General features: G+C 39.3%; 1 protein-coding gene across 7 annotated transcripts in view; it reads right to left on the bottom strand.

Moving 5' to 3' along the window:
• kansl1a (KAT8 regulatory NSL complex subunit 1a) overlaps positions 1–17,248 on the bottom strand; it is a 32,950-nt gene extending 15,702 nt beyond the window's left edge. For 2 of the 7 annotated variants that reach the window (XM_063892390.1, XM_063892389.1), the window contains exons 1-2: positions 13,332–13,832; positions 8,907–10,380 (exon numbers count right to left, since the gene is read on the bottom strand). In XM_063892390.1, the coding sequence (XP_063748460.1) occupies positions 8,907–10,312 (1,406 nt within the window). In that variant the 5' untranslated portion in view covers positions 10,313–10,380; positions 13,332–13,832. Of the gene's footprint in view, positions 1–8,906; positions 10,381–13,331; positions 13,835–16,520 lie in introns of those variants that run through there. The other 5 variants (XM_063892386.1, XM_063892385.1, XM_063892384.1 and 2 more) reach the window with 5 other exon arrangements.
• Positions 17,249–19,391: the final 2,143 nt, after the last annotated feature.

Consider the following 19,391-nt stretch of genomic DNA (forward strand, 5'->3'; position numbering starts at 1 on the left):
AAAAAATAAATAATGATATTCTATGAATAAGGCTTTACTGATCCTGAGTTGGAAATTCACCTGAAACTTAGCAGTTTATAAAGTAATATAAAGAAAATATAGAAAGAAATACATGTAAATTAATAGACAAGCCCCACATTTAAAAGCTGCTGTAAAGTGACATACAAATTAAGGCCTTCACACTCATACAACAAATGTAGACATTACTGTGAGTTTTAAGTTAGGAAGGATTTATTGCTCTTTCTTTCATATTTGTTTTTATTTCAATGCTTGACATCTACTTAAAAAAGGTATTCCTGCACGGTATTGTTCTTTTAAAATATACGAGTACATATTAGTAAAATATTTGAGTATGTTTCTACAGCCGCCAGAAACTGATCAAAACAGAATGAATAAAGGTTGGAGTAGAATAAATTGCCCACCTCAAATTCTCTAGCTCTGTCTTAAGGGCTGATTCAGACTCTATATACCAGGTGAATTAATTAAAATTAATGAAGAAAACTAATTAATTAATGATTTCTCAGGGTCCAATAGACAAGAGCTGGCCCCCACTCATGTGGATAATCATGAAAAGGAAGCAGGAAGAGCTAAAACTGTACTTTAGTAAAACATAAACACACAGGGGCCATTACAAGTGCAATGACCTTAATCGTCAGCGTGACGAAGGAGGATGGGTTGGTATGCAGCGTGGAGAAATCCCTCCCCCCCCTTCCACGAGATGCTCCGTCTCCCCTTCTAACCAGGACATACTTTCCTCCCCCTCTACTCCCAAACACAAAAGCACCGGCGGCAATCTGTACAGCCGTGGTTTTGTGTCTGTCAGCACATTCTCCTTTGTGGTGCTTCTCTGGATGCAGCACATATGTTGCGTGGTGCACCCCTGTGCCATGACATCCCTACCAAAACCAACACCATGCTCGAAAAAACCCCACCGGGCTTCTGGGCGGAGAGCGGGGGTCACTGAGGCAGCAGACTCATTTACACCTGATCTACCTTTCCACTGGATCAGTACCATCACTGGGGAAGATGTATGCTGCTCCCTCAGGCTAAGAGAAGCCGTTTCAAAGACCTTTGGTATTGTGCAAGAAGTGACGAACACGGAAACTATTTCTATCGCCGTTGATACCAACCATTGTAACACTTTTCTCTCCTCTACTTTATTGTGTGCCTTTGTTCATACTGGAGGGGGGGGGAGGGGCGGGGGTGCACTTCCTCTCCATATGGTTACACAAGTGGCTGGTGGAAGGAGATTAACTTTCTATTTGCTTGATGCTTCTATTATGCTGTACACCTGATATGGTCTCTATTTTTTCTCATCGTTTTATCCATTAACCCATTTAGGCCTAAAACGCCTGCTAAAAAAGGCCTTTTTATGCCTAAGTACCTTTCTGTAAACCCCCTCTCAAAACCTGAGGGTTTTCAGAAAAATATTCAAAATGTGTCAACGCCTACTAAAACCTTAACTTCTCAGGCTCTATAGCAGATAAAAACACGAAATAAAAAGCATTCGAGAGCTTACTTCTTTGGCGTTCAACTTGACTGACTTGCTTGGCTATAATCTTCAACTGCATTTTTTTTTTTTTTTTTTTTTTTTTTAATGGTACATCTAAATGATCTGGGATATCATTTAAATCTGGTCCTGTGTCATCCTCCATATTTCATTAAAATCCAAATCAATTACTTCCTCAATATCACTTCCTTCACTTGAGTCAGCCATGACGGATCGCTAGCACGGTGTTTAAATTTTCGACCAAAACATACTCCACGTGTAGGCTTATTTCGACCAATCACAGCGCATTTTATTAGTCACATGAGTTTAAAAAAAATCCCTAAGCATCTCTGTCACTCACCCCAAGAGTATTTCAGCAAATCACAGGGCATATAATTGGCCACGTGCCTGGGAAAAAAAAAATACGACACCGCTCAAAATGACACAGACGTGTTTGCCGGCCTTAATGGGAACTACGAATAGATGCGTGAGCCGGTCTGAATGGGTTAACACTATGAGCAGTCAGTGGAGTGAAAACATGCAAGTCTTTTGTATAAAGGTTGATAAAAACAAGGAAACAAGGGCCCTGACCTTATGGCAGATGGACTGCAGTTATATAGCACATTTTCACCTCTACACATTCTCTCTCATTCACCCAATCATACACACATTTATACCCCAATGGTAGCAATGCAGCCGTACAAGGCTTTGGCCGGCACATCAGAACAACCTGGGGTTCAGCGTCTTGCTCAAACATCATTTAACATCGAATCAAACTGGAAATCCTATGATTAAAAAGGACCGTCCTAGCTCGGCCTCCCGGCTAACAGCCAACCCCTCTTTATCGCTCTATTTTAACAGTTTTATCGCAATATACGGCCTCCACAGATATCAAACTACAGTAGTCCAATCTCCCAAAGCATGCAGCTGAATTAAAAATCTCCCCCACAAGTTTTTTAGATTGTTCCGTTTAAGATATGTCATATGGTTATACATACAGTAACTATACATTATACAACTGTGAAAACGTTATCTGATATCTGTTTAAAATCACCATAAATAAAGTGAAAAAGAAAGAAAAAGATGTCATATGAATCCTCACTTTCATAAGATCAATGTATACACCCACTACATATAAAGCATAGACCACAACAAATAACAGTGACCTATTTTTAAAAGACAATCTCAATAGACATTGTTAAAAGGGTGTTTTATTCATTTCATTCTGAATGGCATTTATATTTATTTTAGACAGAATATAGGTCAAGAAGTGTGTGCTCATTTGTAAATTATTATCCACAATTTAAAAAAAGGTTCTCAATTTATGGTGCGTTACTGCATCAGAGGGCTTTTATCTTAAAACAGACAGGAAGTATTTTTGCACACCATGACATATAGACCCTATAGAGTAATATTACTATTAGTATGATATCTATAAACTACAAAAAGATTTTACTGTTGCCGTCTATTTTTGCTTTGAAACAAGCCCAACACGCTGGAAAAATAGGCAAGGCCACGAACCTCAAATGAACACAGCAGGCACAAGAAATGCTGTGTGGCTACCTGTTAACATGAGCGCTGTGATAAAAGAGGGGTTCCACAACGCAGCCTGTAGGTGAGGGCAATTAATGCAACAGTGTTGTACTTTCAGGAAATAAAATGAGTGCTAGACTTGCTAATACAAGGTCCATTCTTATATCACAATATTGATAATATAATCTGATATTTCCCAGTTTTATAAACATAAATATAATACAGTCAGCTTAGTTTGGAGAGCAGCTTGCCTCAGTCCCACTTTTGTTGTTTCAGCGAGGTTTTGTAGATGTACAACAACTACAACTGATATTAATTGAAAACAGGATTTAAAAGATCAACATTTTCTCAGGCGCAATGAAGAAAGGATAAGTGTCTCCAAACGTGGCATGCTAGCTCTCCAAATCATCCTGTCAGTATTGTTTGACACCAGTAGTCAGTGGTTGATGACAGGCAGCCATGGATTTTAAATGATGGCATTGTTCAACCAATCCCTAAACTGCATCCTACAAAACTCCATCTGCAGACAAAAACAACAGAGCTGTGATTAAAGCTATATTTTCTAAATGCAGATATTGGGCCATCAAACATATCTGACTCAAACAAATGTTGGCTTAATTTGGGGGGGGGGGGGGAACTTCTGTATTGGGAAAAATGACACACTTAACATACACTTCAATTGTGGGGACAGAAATTACACTTGAATTGAGGCCGTTTGAATTACACAAGTCAGTAATGTCGTTTATGTCCATTAGGGGACAAGTCCCTCGTTTTTACTTTACACACCCAAGTTCACATAAGGAAACCGGGGCTCCTTGTACTATAATCTTCCATAGAAACATGGTCAGGATGAGAGGTAAAGTATAATACAAAAAGGCCTACACACGTTTTACTTTTCCATATGGAACAAAACAAAGCAGGCCTCACAAGCCGTTCAGTTATTATTACTCATACTGCAACAAGGACGAGGGAAATCAAAGCAGCAGCTGTCATTTCACTCCTTTCTTCTCTAGAGTCAAACATTTTCAAAGCCAACTGAAAGGGTTGAAAAGGATCCAGACATTTCAAATGTACAACAATATTTTTCAGGTTTATTCTGATGTGCTGGGATGGCGTGCAGGGCAGCTGGTTAAACTCATGTTACAGGAAGAAACAGCTCGGGATGCGGGACTGATCGAGGAAGGCCAACAGGGTGTGGGGCAGGAAAAACTAGTGAGGGCAAATTCAGCTACAAAGCTGCAGCAGTCATTACATAAAAGAAGGGGCTTATGTAATGCCTGTGGGTTTGTGTTGAGGAACTTGGGCCGAGCGAAAACACATCCAGATGTGTGAAACGGGACAGCAACCTATACAGGCACTCTCATACATACATGAATACACACACACACACACACACACACACACACACACACACACACACACACACACACACACACACACACACACACACACACACACACACACACACACACACACACACACACACACACACACACACACACACACACACACACACACACACACACACACACACACACACACACACACACACACACACACACACACACACACACACACACACACACACACACACACAGCAGAGTAATGCTGAGCCATAAGCATGAAAGGCACGCTGTGGCAGACAGACACTTTTACTGCCTAACTGCATAAAGATCACACAAACATGGACTCTGGATCATCCAGGTCTCCTTTTATCATCAGACAGACAAAAAGTATGCCAACATTGGTACGATTTAGTGCTGGAGAGATAACAAAAACTCCCGACATTTTCCATGTTCTGTCTATGAGCGATTATGTAAGCTCTGAGATTTCCTGATGAGCGTTTTGTTACCTCAGAAACAAGAAACTGTGCCCACTTGTTTAACACAGAACAACCCATGCTCCACGTAACATGCCTAAATAAACACATTCTATGCAGGTGCAGCTCTATTGCATTAACTGTCCTTGTCATTTTTTAGCTAGTATAAAAGCATTTTGAAACTAGCAGCACCCACACCCTGTTAAAGGACCATTGTGGACGTCACATTCACAGACAGACACTGGCTAGGGCAGAAAAGCCCTGCAGCATAAGCACGACAACAGATGTTGGCTTGCCCTGCAATCCTCTCTAAGATACGGGAAACCACGTCTACGGCAGGGACAGGGATGACAGGATTAGATGTAAGCAACTCACTACATCCAAACAAGCTGCTCAAATAGGTTATTTTCCACTCTGCTGTCAACTCAGCTGTGGGTAAATAATTGAAGTGCTGCCGCCTAAAGAAGACATTACATTGTCTGTACTGTTGACTGGTGGTAAGGGTGTAAGCCATTAATTGGTAACAGACAAAATGTCAGCTGGGAAAATGTGGCGTTATGGTTATATATATACACACACACACACACACACACACACACACCCTATTTCCTGAACAAATATCGTGTTCACCAAGAGGCAATAATGTCTTTTGCTAGGTTGAGAGCTGAGAACCTGTTTGCGTGCTATGAATGATTCTACAATGTGCATGAGACGTCTGCTTATGAACGCATAACAGACAAGCAGTTTTTTGTTTCCAAAGCAGCTTTCACTCTGTGTACACAGAAATGATTAGGCGTACATGTGCTACCATTTAGCAAACATTATCAAACCTGTTAAGTGATGGGTGCTTCTGTGACAGCAAAACAAAAACCCTCAATTGTGACTTTTTCCAAGAACATCTGAGCAAATTAACTGTGCAGCAAAAAATACAGGCCAGCAAGCTTTTGTGCTCTTATAATAAGGGTACAAATTGTCATGTGCGCTCAGGTCAGTATTATTTTTCTGAGTGTAAGATGACATTGGGTGCCTGTCTCCTGCAGGGAGGGCAACGTCTCAGTTTCTACTTTAGCAGGCTGTTATGTGGGTCATCATCGAAGGATTATAGTAGGCCTAACTTGATTAATTTATGATTAATGATTATAAATTGAATTTAAAGCCAACTGAGACATTGGCTTCATACAGCATTTAAACAGCTTTTTTAACATATGGACACTCGCAATGCAAAAAGGCCAGTCTGATTTCTTTTACGGGGTATAGGGAGAAACAAAGAGGTAATGTAGTTATTGACCATGTGAGCAAGATTGCAGTTTATACATGAACAGCTTTATTAATAAAGGCTCAGAAAAACATGCCTGTGTCTGCCGTTGCAGAAGATTTTATCAAAATGACACCCTATAATATTAAATACTGATCCACTGACAAAGTAAAAGCACTTAAAATGTTTTAAAAAGGTACAGAGACCTTATTCTTTTCACGCACAAAGGACTAAGCAGTTAACAACAGTGACTAAGGTTGCAAGAAGCTGAAGCTGCTTCACAATAAAAATAAGGTTGGCTTTCACGGTAAGGCAGGAAACAAGATATGTCATGTTTCTGTAACGGCAGATAAACTGCAGCCGAGCATTTTTTGTGTTACCAGTCATTTTCCTTGGTTGTTTAAGGACATTAGAGGGAGCTCGGTCAAGACTAGGGAAAACACAGTGAACTGGGTTAGGCAGGAGTCATATTACCATTTTACTGTGGGAGCTACCTTATCCCTGCTGGTAAATCTAAATAATGTCTCAGCATTTTTCAGATACTTTCTCATGTATGGAACTACATGTAGGTGGTACTCAATGTGCTGTTTGAAGACTACAATAAATATGGTTCATGCTTGAGCTCAGCAAACAACTAGGGATTGCTTTTCACCCGAGCAGGGAGATGATTGTGAAGAGAGAATGAAAACACAATTAGGCTTGCTTTGTCAAAAGAAAAAAAGAACCATGATAAAGTACAATAAAGTCTGCGGCAGTACAACAAAAGGAATAAATACTACGTCTAACGACAAAATGAACCCTCTTTCCATGAACACCTTGATGGCCACGGCTGTAGACTAAATACATTCTTAGAAGAGTATCACCAAAGTTTTAATATAAAACCAACAAATATTTAACAACGCATCATGTAAAAGCACTCTGAAGCATTTCTGATGGCTGGTTATGAATGCAGCATTTAACCTAATTCTCCTCAATATGGAATGTATATTTATGGCAATTAAATATTTGTGGTCCAAGTCAAATTTTAGAATTACAATGCATGAATATACTAAAATATATAATCTTATCGTTTTTGTTAAACCAATTTTCTGTTTCTAGAATCATGATCATAAGTAGCAGGGGCCTGAGGAAATCTCATTCACTATTCAAAATAAAAAAGGGCTTAATTTAATATTCTACTATACATTCAAATTGTGGAAAACACCGTCAACTTCCAGAGGTCTCCATTTTCCAAAAAGCGTAATGGTACATTGCCTACCTTCATTACATAAATATAGAATATTCATAATTGTAATAATAAGGATGCACGTAACATAAAATATGGAGGATCATTCAGTTACAAAGTAGTTAATAAGCAAACCATATATAAATACAAATGGATCTGACTGACTTGCCAAAACACAAGAATTTCATTTGATCATTTCTGACTTAAGTAGATGTGAATACTAAATATACTAATCTTTGATTATTTTGTACATCTTATTCAGTCTTCATGGTAAAAATGCGACAGCTGGCCATATTCAAATGCAGTCATGCTATGTTGTTATCAGCAGAAAGAGTTATTGCCTCAAGGTGTCATTTTATGACTAAAGAACAAAAGACAACTATTTCAAAGAAGATGACTTTGCATAATAACTGTGTATGTCAAGTCAAAGTAGTGGTGTGGTTTTGACAATGGAAGATCTTAAACAACAAGCAGACAGGGAATTTACCAGCTCAAACTAATTCTATTTGCTTCCTTATTTAACTTTGATATTCATGATGACATAATCACTCTCATTCCCACAAACTCAAGCCGCATAGTAGGGTCCAAAAGTTCACTCTCCTTGACCATGACGTGCTATAATTTTGCACAAACACCTCTTTTGACCCTTGATTGGACACATATGAATAAATTACAAGCAGTTCTACTTTTGGGTCATTCTTGCAACACGCACAACCTTCCTGTTAGGTTATGAAGATATTTAGGTCAAAGGTCTAAAGTCAACACATGAAAGGAGCATAAAAATCAAGTGTTCTCAGCAACATTGTTAATAATCTACCCGATCCTACACAGGTCAGTAAGTCCATTAGCGCTGCTGACCCTCCTGCTTTATTTCCCCCCCCTTCCAACCACTAATGACACAAACGACTATGTGAACTTCCCATGGAATATATTTGCAAGCTCCTCCTGAGGAAAATCTAAGATCACAATAGGCAGCATGTAAAAACATAAAACCCACACCTTCTGTTAAAAACGACCCGACTTCTGTTTCCTCTTTGGTTTCAGTTTGAATCAAAACATTAACGGCTCTGTGGGTGCTTGCTTGTTCGCTCTGCAGATAAACAGAACTTTCATTTTCAGCCTAGGCCCCACTCAGGAGGAAACATTGTGTGACGAGAGAGCTTTTTACTTTGAGCCCAATCCAGCCTGTGCATTCTCCACAGGATGATTCCACCCACACAACTACACTCACTCGAATAGCAAATGGTATCTCTACCCCTCCCTGGAGTTTGACCCAACCACTACTGAGCCAGTTATAATTGTCATTAGCACCTGCTAGCATATTGCAGGGCCCAGAAATACAGGGACTTTCACAGCAGAGCTGAAGGGCGACAAGCACCATAGAAATGTGAATATTAAACAGGTAATGTGCATGGGGGATGTGTAACGTCTATAAAACTTTTTGTTTCCATTTCTCACATAAATGATGCCTTTAAAAAGGTCAACTTTACCTCAGTAATTCGTTTTCTGTTAATGGACAATCATTTATTTATGTACAACACTAAATAAGTTTGATGTCTCAGCGGGTGTGGAAGGCTTTACTTACATTTTGACATGTCGCTGCTCAATGTCCACCCTGGTCAGCTCCTCCTCCTCTAGGTCAGAGTCCCCTCCAGAACTACTTTCTGTTACATCTGAGTCAAAGGCGCTTTCTGCTGAATGAAGGTTAGCCGTTCCGCTCAAATACAGCCTCTCAAGTTCCAAGGGCATGGAGCCGCTTTTAAGGAAGCGACCGAGGCCGTCTCTGTTGCTTGAGGAAGAGTGTCGTCCAGTCCTCCATGTAGCTGTAGGGGTTGCCGTTTCTGCTTTGCGGTTACCGACCAAAAGCCGGTTGAGAGCCGAGTCCAAGAAGCCACCCAGCTGCTGCTGAATGTGCCGCTCCACCTGCTTGGCCTGTACAACCTGAAGACGTTTGCGCAGGCGACGCAGCCGGTTATCAATCTCAGATTGCCGGCTGTTGTTGAGAAGGGAACGCTCCTTAACGTGAGCATCAAGGCTGTCCGAGGAAGAAGTGCAGGGTAGAGGAGGCTGTGGTGCAGATGTGCAGGACGGGGAGCCCTGCTGGCTGCTACCTGGTCTCTCCCTATCAGAACCCTGTGGCTGACCAGCAGGCGTGTGTGAATCAGCCTCCTCCAAATTCACTTGTTCAGTGGGGTTAGGGTTGTTAAGGGTATAAGGGGAAAGGGCAGCAGACTGGAGCACTGGTGGTTCACAGTTTTTTCCATCTGTATTTTTAGAAACCCCAGAGGAATGCTTCTGTTTGAGGGTTCCTTTCACCTGGATATGACCTGATAAGGTAGCTGTCAAGGTCTCAGAGTCCAAGGGCAGTTTCTGGGACTGAGTGTCTGTGGTGGCAGGCGGCTTGTCACCGTTCACTGCCACCACGCAGCCAGGGCCAGTGATGGTGGCCAGCTTTTTGGCCAGGCCATTGACAGGTGCCATTGGCTGGCCACCTCCGTTAGTGCTGCCACTCATGAGGCTCTTGAGTTGGCCACCAGATAGTTCGATCTGCTGCCTCTTCCTCGACAGGAAGTCTCCTCCGCCGTTGAGCAGAGAGTTGGGCAGTATTCTGTGACCTTTCAACACAGACTGTTTAATGAGGACTCCTTGCAGCGTGATTGATTCCTTAGTTGAAGGGACAGTTGTCACATCAGAGCATAGGTAAGAAGCCACCAGTGGCTGGAACTTTCCCAGGGCCGAAGCCTGGGCCACAGAGTCGACTTGGGGCTGCTGTTGCTGCTGCTCCTGGTCGCCACCACAAAAGTCGATAGGGCAATCTTCAGACACGACCTTACACTTAGCGGGGCCACTGCTATGGATGAGGATGTTGCTGGCGTTACCGTTGTTCTCTGCACTGGCTGGTGAGAGACTTGAGGATGGGGCAGCCAGTTTGAAGCGGATGTGGTGAGCTTCGGCTGGGGCGTCGGTGAGAGCGGGCGCCATCGCAGCCATGCAGTGCAGAGGGACGGGCACCTCGGCCTGCTCCACACCACCCGCTTACTGCCCCACCTGAGGACAGCCTGTATATGATAAAATAAGACAGGAGGGGAGACAAGAAATAATGTTAAAGTAGTCTCATTATCCCAAGCACACATAAAACCCATACACACTTCACCAAATTCTAATCTTAGTACGTATAGAAGGATGTTGGGTGAATCAACAATTACAACATTCACAGCATTGTACAAATATTGGCCCAAAACCACCTAATGAACACATTTACAGACATTGGGTTTAAATGTTCACTTAACACTTAAACTGGCCACTCTACAATAATGTTATCTGTTAGAAGTATTCAGAAGGCCATCAAGTAACGAATGATGCTCAATTTGATTCCCATAACTATTTATTTTAAACAGATAATGAAAATGCTATGGAGAAGTGGAGTCCAAAACTTACTTTAAATTAAATAAATAAAACTAAAGAATATATATAAAGAATATATACACTTGTATTTCCATTTGACATATTTTGTTCACTAGAAAGCAACATAAAATGCAGGCTGTTCATATACATAGGGAAACATAAAACTGAAATACCTGCCCTACAGGTTCTGTGACACTTCAGAGTGGAAAACAAAAAACCAAAGTTCCACCCAAAAACAATGGTGCATTTCTTAAATATATAAAACCAGATGTGATGAAGGAAAATGCACCAAAACCATCGCTTCAATATCAAGTGTAACTTAAAAACAAACCTACAGTTTAATTTAGATGTTTACCACAAATCAAGTTAAAAAGGGGGGCCATCTAATCAACCGGTTTCTCATTGACAATTTGTCGTCCTACTAGTGGGAAGTGTTGCTAAATATGGTTGGACCTCAAAAAACACTACAGATGAGGAGGAGGAACATATGAGATTATCAAATTCACTCTCGTTTTCCTGGCCAATTGGCTCTCACAAAATTCCAGAAAAAATACTAGATTCCATTGTAATCAAAATAATGCTTTGATTACAATGCCTTCATGTCATCATTTACTACTCCCTACAGACAGAAAAATGACAAAATACAGTGCCTCAAGTGCAATACACATACAACATATATGCCTAAAGAAAGAAAAGCAATTTCATATATTAAAAAAGCAATAATTACAGTAAATAGTTACAATTTACAATTGAAGCCTAAAGTGTGTTTATATGGATTAATCTACAGAGTTCTTCAAAGACTTGAAGTACATATCAAAGAATTAATGATATGCACTGACCTTGGCAAGAGGGATACTAACAATACAGGTAGAATAACAGCAGACATCTGAGCTACTTCTTCCAAGGCCAATAAATAATTCCCACTACACCCATGCTTGTGTGAACAGGCCTTCATTGTCATTTACTTACAAGGCTGCTCTTAAAGAATAAGCTTTGGAATTCAATTCTGGAGAGGGAAGAAACAGGCAAAGCCAATGCAAATTGTTCAAACCCCACTGCCCTACATGTACCCTGTGCAGCACACAGGCAGTGTAAGTAGGTGGATTTAGGCCCCAGCATTAGTCCAAAGCACATGATGTCATCCTGACTAGGTTCCTGTGTCAATTTCAGAAGCAGTTATTTACTAAAATGTCAACAAATTGATTTAAAAAATGTAATATTTAAAGAGAACCTCAATATTCTGATCATGTTGGCGAATTGGTTTAGTGTTTAACATGTCATTCATACAGACTGGCTGCATATCTAGATCACACTTTAAAGGAAAGAGCCTCAATTCACGTAAAACAAGAGATAAAAGCGAGCTGCATCTCCGCGTATCGTCTGCAGGGTCAGATGAATGGGGGCTCAGTATTTCACCGCAGTTTCTAGTCAGCGCGCACTACGCCATGTTGGTATTTCCGAAGCAGATTATGCAATGCAATTCATCTACCCAAAACCGCCCATTCCGCTCAAAACACACCGAACTTGTTAATGCTGTAAGGCGAGATTAAACATCCATCATAAATCAATGCATCGCTTTAATGAACATGCACTACAATACCAGTATATATGTAGTGTCAGCCTAGATATGCGACAAAAAATCCCCACATCAAACGTTAGCCAACCATAACGTAATCACCAAAATGTCTTCCTGATGTTTACAAAAAGACTTATACATTTTAAAATAAAACCTTGCGCCTCGCTCCTAGATGCATGCGAGTGTTATAACGTTATTTCGTTATCTTGATTTCTACAATAGCTTCCGCTGAAAATAAGACCAGTGTGTTTGTATCACCGAGCCATGCCATAAAAAAAAAAAACCACCACCCGATCTCCACATAAACCGATCTCCCGAGAACCAAAAGATAAATATCTCACTATTAAAACCCATGTCACTGTATCCACTGCGTGCACATTACTGCGCTTCGCGTCCGGCTAACGTTAGCTCGGGAAAGCTGCTGATGCAAGAAACACAACCTGCTCGCAAAGCTAGCGTGCGGATCCATAAGCCAACTGCAGTGAAACGTTAACGTAACCTACGCTCATCAAATTATAGATCATTTGTGAGGCTTTTGTTTTATTAGCACATGCCTGCGGGGTCTAGATTTTCGGCAAAAGCACCAGGGCTTTAACGATACGCAAGACTCGTTAAGACAAGTAAATATTTTAGTCACAGAATACTCAACATACGCTCACATTAGTGGTAGTTTTTGAGCCAATAACGCCCAATGTAATATTAAACAAGCCACGGTAGCACATGCATTAACATCAGGGTTATATCTGGTTGCTGCAACATAATAACAAGACAACCCCACTCCTTGTAGATCACAACTTATCTTTAGGACCTATTGCAGAGTGGAGACATGGTGTGCATTGCAATTAGACTAAGGAAATAAAAACAGACAGGCCTGTTGTTGTACATCAACGGCGGCCTTCATTTGATACACTCGCTGTAGAGAAATCCATTTGTATGAAACGTTAATGCACACATGTCAAAAACTGAGAAGTTGGGAGTAGACCCTGCCAGTCTAGCTAGCTCGCTAACAAAGAAAAAGGAGGAACCTACCACGTGACGAGTTTGCACTATCCGAGGGAATTTCGGCAACAATCCCCTGCAGTTTTAGTGGAAAAAAACCAAGGGTTCTAACACAAAAAACGCGACCTGAATCGATCAGTCTGCCATTAATAAATCCAACAAAAATGCAACCACATTGCCCCAAAAAGGCCCAGTTCACAGAGCCGCTCGGATCTCGTTCCGGATTCAGGCGAATGGGCGAATCAACGATCTACACCTTGCTCGACCAGCTAGCTCGCCTCGCCGCTAACACTCAGCGAATATAAAGACAAGGCCGTGAAACATTCCTTTCCAATCCGGTTTACTTCATATGTAGGCGATTTTGCAGCAATATTTTACCGAAAAATCCAATTCTCAGTAAACGAAAGGTAATCCAGATGGCAGTTTTGTCGCGAGTCCTTTTCTCTCGTTTTAGGGAGAGACGCTTAGAAAATGGCGGCTAGCTCCTCTCCCTCGGATTTGAGTCTGACAAACATAGGAGGGCTGTGTGTGTGTTTGTGTGTGCGCGGGCGCGCGCGTGTGTGTGTTGCTTGCTGGTAGGCGGGAGACATTTCTCATACTCACCACTAGAGTAAAGGGCAGATAAGAAACGACATAAAAGCTCAAAAGAAGATACCACAGGAGGGCATTGTCTTCCAAAAACATAGTGCAATGTCATTTTAGCACTTAAGACATAAAGGCCGCGATAAAAAGCTGCTGGTTAAACTGGATATCTTACCACAGCTATGTGCGACTCTTCTCCACCACATGTATAGTAAATAAATCATGCGTTCAGTTTAACCACCTGTATTTTATCCACATAAAGCACACACTTAACCATTTACTGATATATGTATACATTAAGGGTTTTATTTACCCTTCAAAATACCTAAAGATGATAATAATAAGGGTTCTTTAAACCTACATAATTACAACAGGGAAACTAAACCCAGTCCAGACTGCCTGGCTCTTAAGTCACTTTTAACAGGAACTAGATCGCCCACCACTACACAAACACCTCTCTGAATGTACAGCCAGTGGCCACACGAAGGAGCTCTACAGCACAGGACTGTTAATACAGCCATAGCCCAAAATACAACACCACACAACATATATAGTACAGTTCATAAGAACAAAATACACCAGAAAAGAGGAAATGTGTACAATCTGCACTAAAAAAATATATGGCACCTACACTACACAAATCACAAACCTTCACAGACAAGTCCCCACTTTGGATTAATCGTTTAAGTAATTTTTAATGCAAAATCATGGGAGATTAGGAAGCCTCTCAAGCATTATCATGGATTTTGAAATTAGGATGCACATTTTTCACCAAACATTTAATCAGGAATCTAGAGAATATAATTATATTATATCTAATATCATATATTTAACTATAATGCAATGTAACAAACTTGCCTTTAAGATGTTGTTTTTGTTTCGTCTGTGTCCGAGTTTTGTAATTGGTCATGTGATGCTTTAGCTAGTTGATTGTATAGAAGTAGATTCAATTAAATAATAATATTTCCTATTGCAGTACACTACAACCACAAACTGCAGTCTCTGTTATGTTAAACACCTTTCTCAAAGTCTCAAACAGGAAGCAAAAGCATCAAGTAAGACATACTTACAATGATTACTGAAAAAATACAGGGGTATAAAATGTAAAGCCGATTATATTGTATTCCTATTCATATCTACGGTTACTGATTATTCTATATGTAACGCATTGTACATGCATGTTGCACTGCACTTCCTGTTAGATGCCCAACCGCATTTTGTGGTCTTAGTATTTGTACATGTGCAATGATAGTAAATTTAAATCTGCAATTCAATACATAACGCACTTAACATTAAGTGGGTTCTTTTGGTTTGTAAACAGTAATTCAAGGCTGTAGTTTGTTGGGTGTGTCGTAGTGGACTAAGATGATATAACAAATACAAATATTATATTTTATAATGGAGTAAAACAACAAAGAGAAAAGTTTTTTTTTTAATCTGAAACATCAAAAACTGTACATAAAAGCATTAAAAAGGGCTGTGTATTGTTTTTGTATCTGTGATTTAGTATTTTGCTTTTACTTAAGATCGGTTTTATAATTTTGAAAAGAAGGTAACGTTAAATAATGCCTATAATCAAGCATCCGTGTAATATTTTGCTTAAAAAAAGATAGCGATTCAAATTGGAACTATATGTTTCTAAACCACAAAACAGTTAAGATTACACATTTTACCAAATATTCAGATGCCAGTACTTGTATTTCAGAGTTTGCAATACATAGCTACAAAAAAGCAGGTTCAAAAACCATTACCAGCTTTATATATATATATATATATATTTATTCCATTGGACTGAATAACATTGTGCAGTACCTAGAGTGTACACTGTATATATTTTTTATTTTTAAATATATATAATTTTAGATGAGTAACTGTTGCTGTTTCAGTGTGTACAGTACTGATATCCCTTATCTTTTTTTCTGTTGAGAAAGTTCCCATTTATGTGGTTACTTGCCTATCTCCACTTTTTCAATTTACTGTTTCTCTTGCTTATCTGGGGGATCTTCTATGACTCTAAATAAACAACTGTTATTGTCACTTCCTTTGCACTACATGATTTTCCAAGCGAAATTCAGTGCTATGTTGCATCCTTGTTTAATTAATGCTAATTATTGCATACCACTTGCTTCCTACAACATTTGCATGGACTCTGAGTATTATCAGACTACCATTTATAATAAGCAAGTCATTACCAATGAGTGATCCTATGTGTAAATGAGGAACCTTCCATATCTGCATGTTCTGAATATTATTTCAAATTCTACATACAAGTCTCAGGAGAAAAACTATAAATGCCACGATCTATGTGATAACTTGGATAGTTATCCTAAATGTGTCCTTGTCTACTAAAATTCTATTCCAGGTCACACAAGCAACAGCCTAAAAATGTTGCCTACACTTCCAGCCTCTGAAACTGCATCCTCAACCTCCTCATGGGATTTAAGAGGCGTTCTCCCACTTTGCTGCGATGTGTGATCCATCCATCAAAAAGACAGTTATTTCGGGATAAAGTGTCCACAATTTTATCCAAGTTGTTGTCAGCAGTAAGTCCATGAACACATGTGATGACTGGTTGAGAGGAGCGAAAGGTCTCCGTCAGAATCAATACAAAAGTATAAATTATATATTTATAAATACCTTAAGCTCCATTGTTAAATCGCTCCATTCAATACTCCTTGACACCATAATTCCAGTTTCCGCACATGGAAATAACATGACACCTAAAAGGATACGAAAACATGAAAAATATTAGTTTATTCGTATTTTATGTCAGAGCATCACTCAGTAAACCAAGTTCTTAACAGACTCTGAAGGGTATTTTTTCTTACGTTCAACTGGCAAGCTAGCGCTAGCTGGGCTAATGTTAACCTACGGGAACGTTATCATTGCACATTTATAATGAAAAAGTTTTACATGTTGAATAATATTAACACTGGGCTCGGGAATGTAAAAGTAACTTATGAGTGGGGTTCTTTACTGGCTTATCGTGTCAATGAATTAAATGCCAGTGATATTGTGACACAATTAACTGTACTTTCTCCGAGCACTAGATGATAAGCTAATGTTAGCCATGCTAATGTTGACGTAGTGAGCTAACGGCCAATAACAGCCAACTTAGCTAGCAGACTCAGCTAGCTAGCTTGTTTGCTTCCCGATCCCCATACTGACTTCTCAATGACTACCGTTTTATTGCACGTTTGGCATGAAAGTGCAAGAAAAAAATCCAACCTTCTCAAATCGAACAGTTGATAGTTTAACCAATTTAATGTTTTTTCCTGACAAGCGGTGCGTTCGTTAATTTTGAGAAAAATAACAAGAATCTTACTTACCTGCTTGTCCTGTTACTAACCGTTTACGACTTGATAACAACCATCCCCCCTGTGTTCCTATTGGTCAAAACTCTCATTCGTGGCTCTTTATTGGCTCCCCACCAGTGTCAGTCAGAGCAAATGCCCGTACAGCGGAAATGTGGGACGGAAAGTTCATAGCACGAAACTTCATTATCCAGAAAATATTGTTTTCATTTCAAAAATGTCTTTGCAACATTTACACTACTTTCTAATGGCTCACAAAAATGCACCATAACATGAGTGTTGTTTACCCCTCATCCCATGCTAGCTACTCATTGTGTGTTTTCACTCATTGTAACTCCAATATCTAATATTTCTCCGGTTTTGTCTTTGGGTCTTTACTTATAAATGAACCACTGGTTTTCACAGCCCAAAACAAACCACATGCAGTTTAGGTTGATTGCTGCAAATTCGTTACTTCATTCTGTTGGATTTTATTTGATTGCTTGCATCAAATGCTAAACCGACTATGCTGCTGGTGGTTGGATGAGATTTGAATGATTTTGGTCTATCAATTCTTTACCCCAAAATAAGACATGAGACTTTGAGAGAAGACAGTCCCTTTTTAAAGAGTTAAGTTTAAGCTGGAGCTGGTAAAACAGGAGACAATGCACATTGGATTGATACAAATATAGATGAGTGAGGCAATGTTGGGTGGTTTGAATATGTAGCTTTGCAAGAGGTGGAATGTAAGTAGTAAGTGCATTTCATGTTTTATATGTCTTCATTTTGTCACCTTTTACATTGACAAATGCAAATGCTGGAAATAACTTTTTATGAATTATGTAGATCATTACATGGATCCATAATTTACCATACAGCTTGTGTTGTCGCTTGTTATGTAAGATCATATCTGCAGGCTTGATATATTTTAACAGTGTCCTCTTCAGCTTCTGTGTGAAAAATTGAAACTATTACCTGCCTGACAGAGATTAAGACTTCCAAAGGCCAATCATTCATTTATTATGATGAATGTTCCTTTATAATAATGAATAATTACTTTATTTCTAAGGCAACCAAGCTGTTAGATGACCCAGCTGATATTTGGTTTTCAGTTGAACTATTTTAGGCTGATGTTGTTTTTTTTACTCGATGTATTGATGTAATTTATTTGCAAAACTAATTCCCTCTCAAAACAATGAGGTTGAAGATGAAGAGTCCATAAATTTGTATTCAACTTGTGATCATTTTTTAATACACTTCCATGTGTCAGGTGCTTAAATCGAAGACCCCAAATATAAACACAACACACACAAGTTAGGTTCTTTATTGTTATCAACAACAAAGACAGCAAATCAGTCTTAGACAATGAAATTCATAGATCTTAGAAATGGACATAAACTTAAATAAAAAAAGTCACATAATTAAAATTGTTTTTGGATCTACAATACTGTAGCAGTTAAAATGTAAGTATGACATTTAGATATAAATGCTTGAGTACTGTAGATGTTCAATATATTTAATTTGACATTAAATTGTATTCATATCATACAATTTATTATACTTAAATGCACTATTCCTGTACACTGCATAGTTGGTCTATCATACTATATAACATTTACTTTGCTGCTACAAACCAAATCACATGTCTCTTTTCCTGAGACATAAAGATACATTATTATACTAACCAGAGTTTAAGCTAATAAGACACCACACAATTAAGAGGTGGGAGGTCGTCTTAAATATAGTGTATTTACTACATTTAATCGAGTACCGCACTTACAATTTCAGGTTTATTTGTAATTTAAACTCAGTAAAACACATTCCACCCAAACATCCTCTATGTTTACTTTAATGTACACTATAACAGATGACCTTCTTCCTTAATAAGTTTCTGTCTTGTGGCTTGGTTATCCCTACAGTTCACAGTCTTATGTCTTTGGATCCATTGCTCTAATGTAGGTGGGTGAGGCTTAAGCTAGTTGATTGTAATGATATTATGGGCTCTTACCCACAAATTCCAATTTATAATTGGTTTTCCCCAACCCCATTAGATACACATTCTCTACAATCAATTGATGTGGTTTAAATGGTCCGTTTAGGTTGGGAATTTCTCACATTAATAATGTCTTACCTTGCCCCATCAATGTGTGCGACAATAAAAATATGTTATTTAAGACTCCTTTATGATTAATGATGGCCTTTAAGTTGAGCTACA

This window comes from Eleginops maclovinus, chromosome 10 (genome assembly GCF_036324505.1).
Source record: "Eleginops maclovinus isolate JMC-PN-2008 ecotype Puerto Natales chromosome 10, JC_Emac_rtc_rv5, whole genome shotgun sequence".
NCBI lineage: Eukaryota > Metazoa > Chordata > Actinopteri > Perciformes > Eleginopidae > Eleginops > Eleginops maclovinus.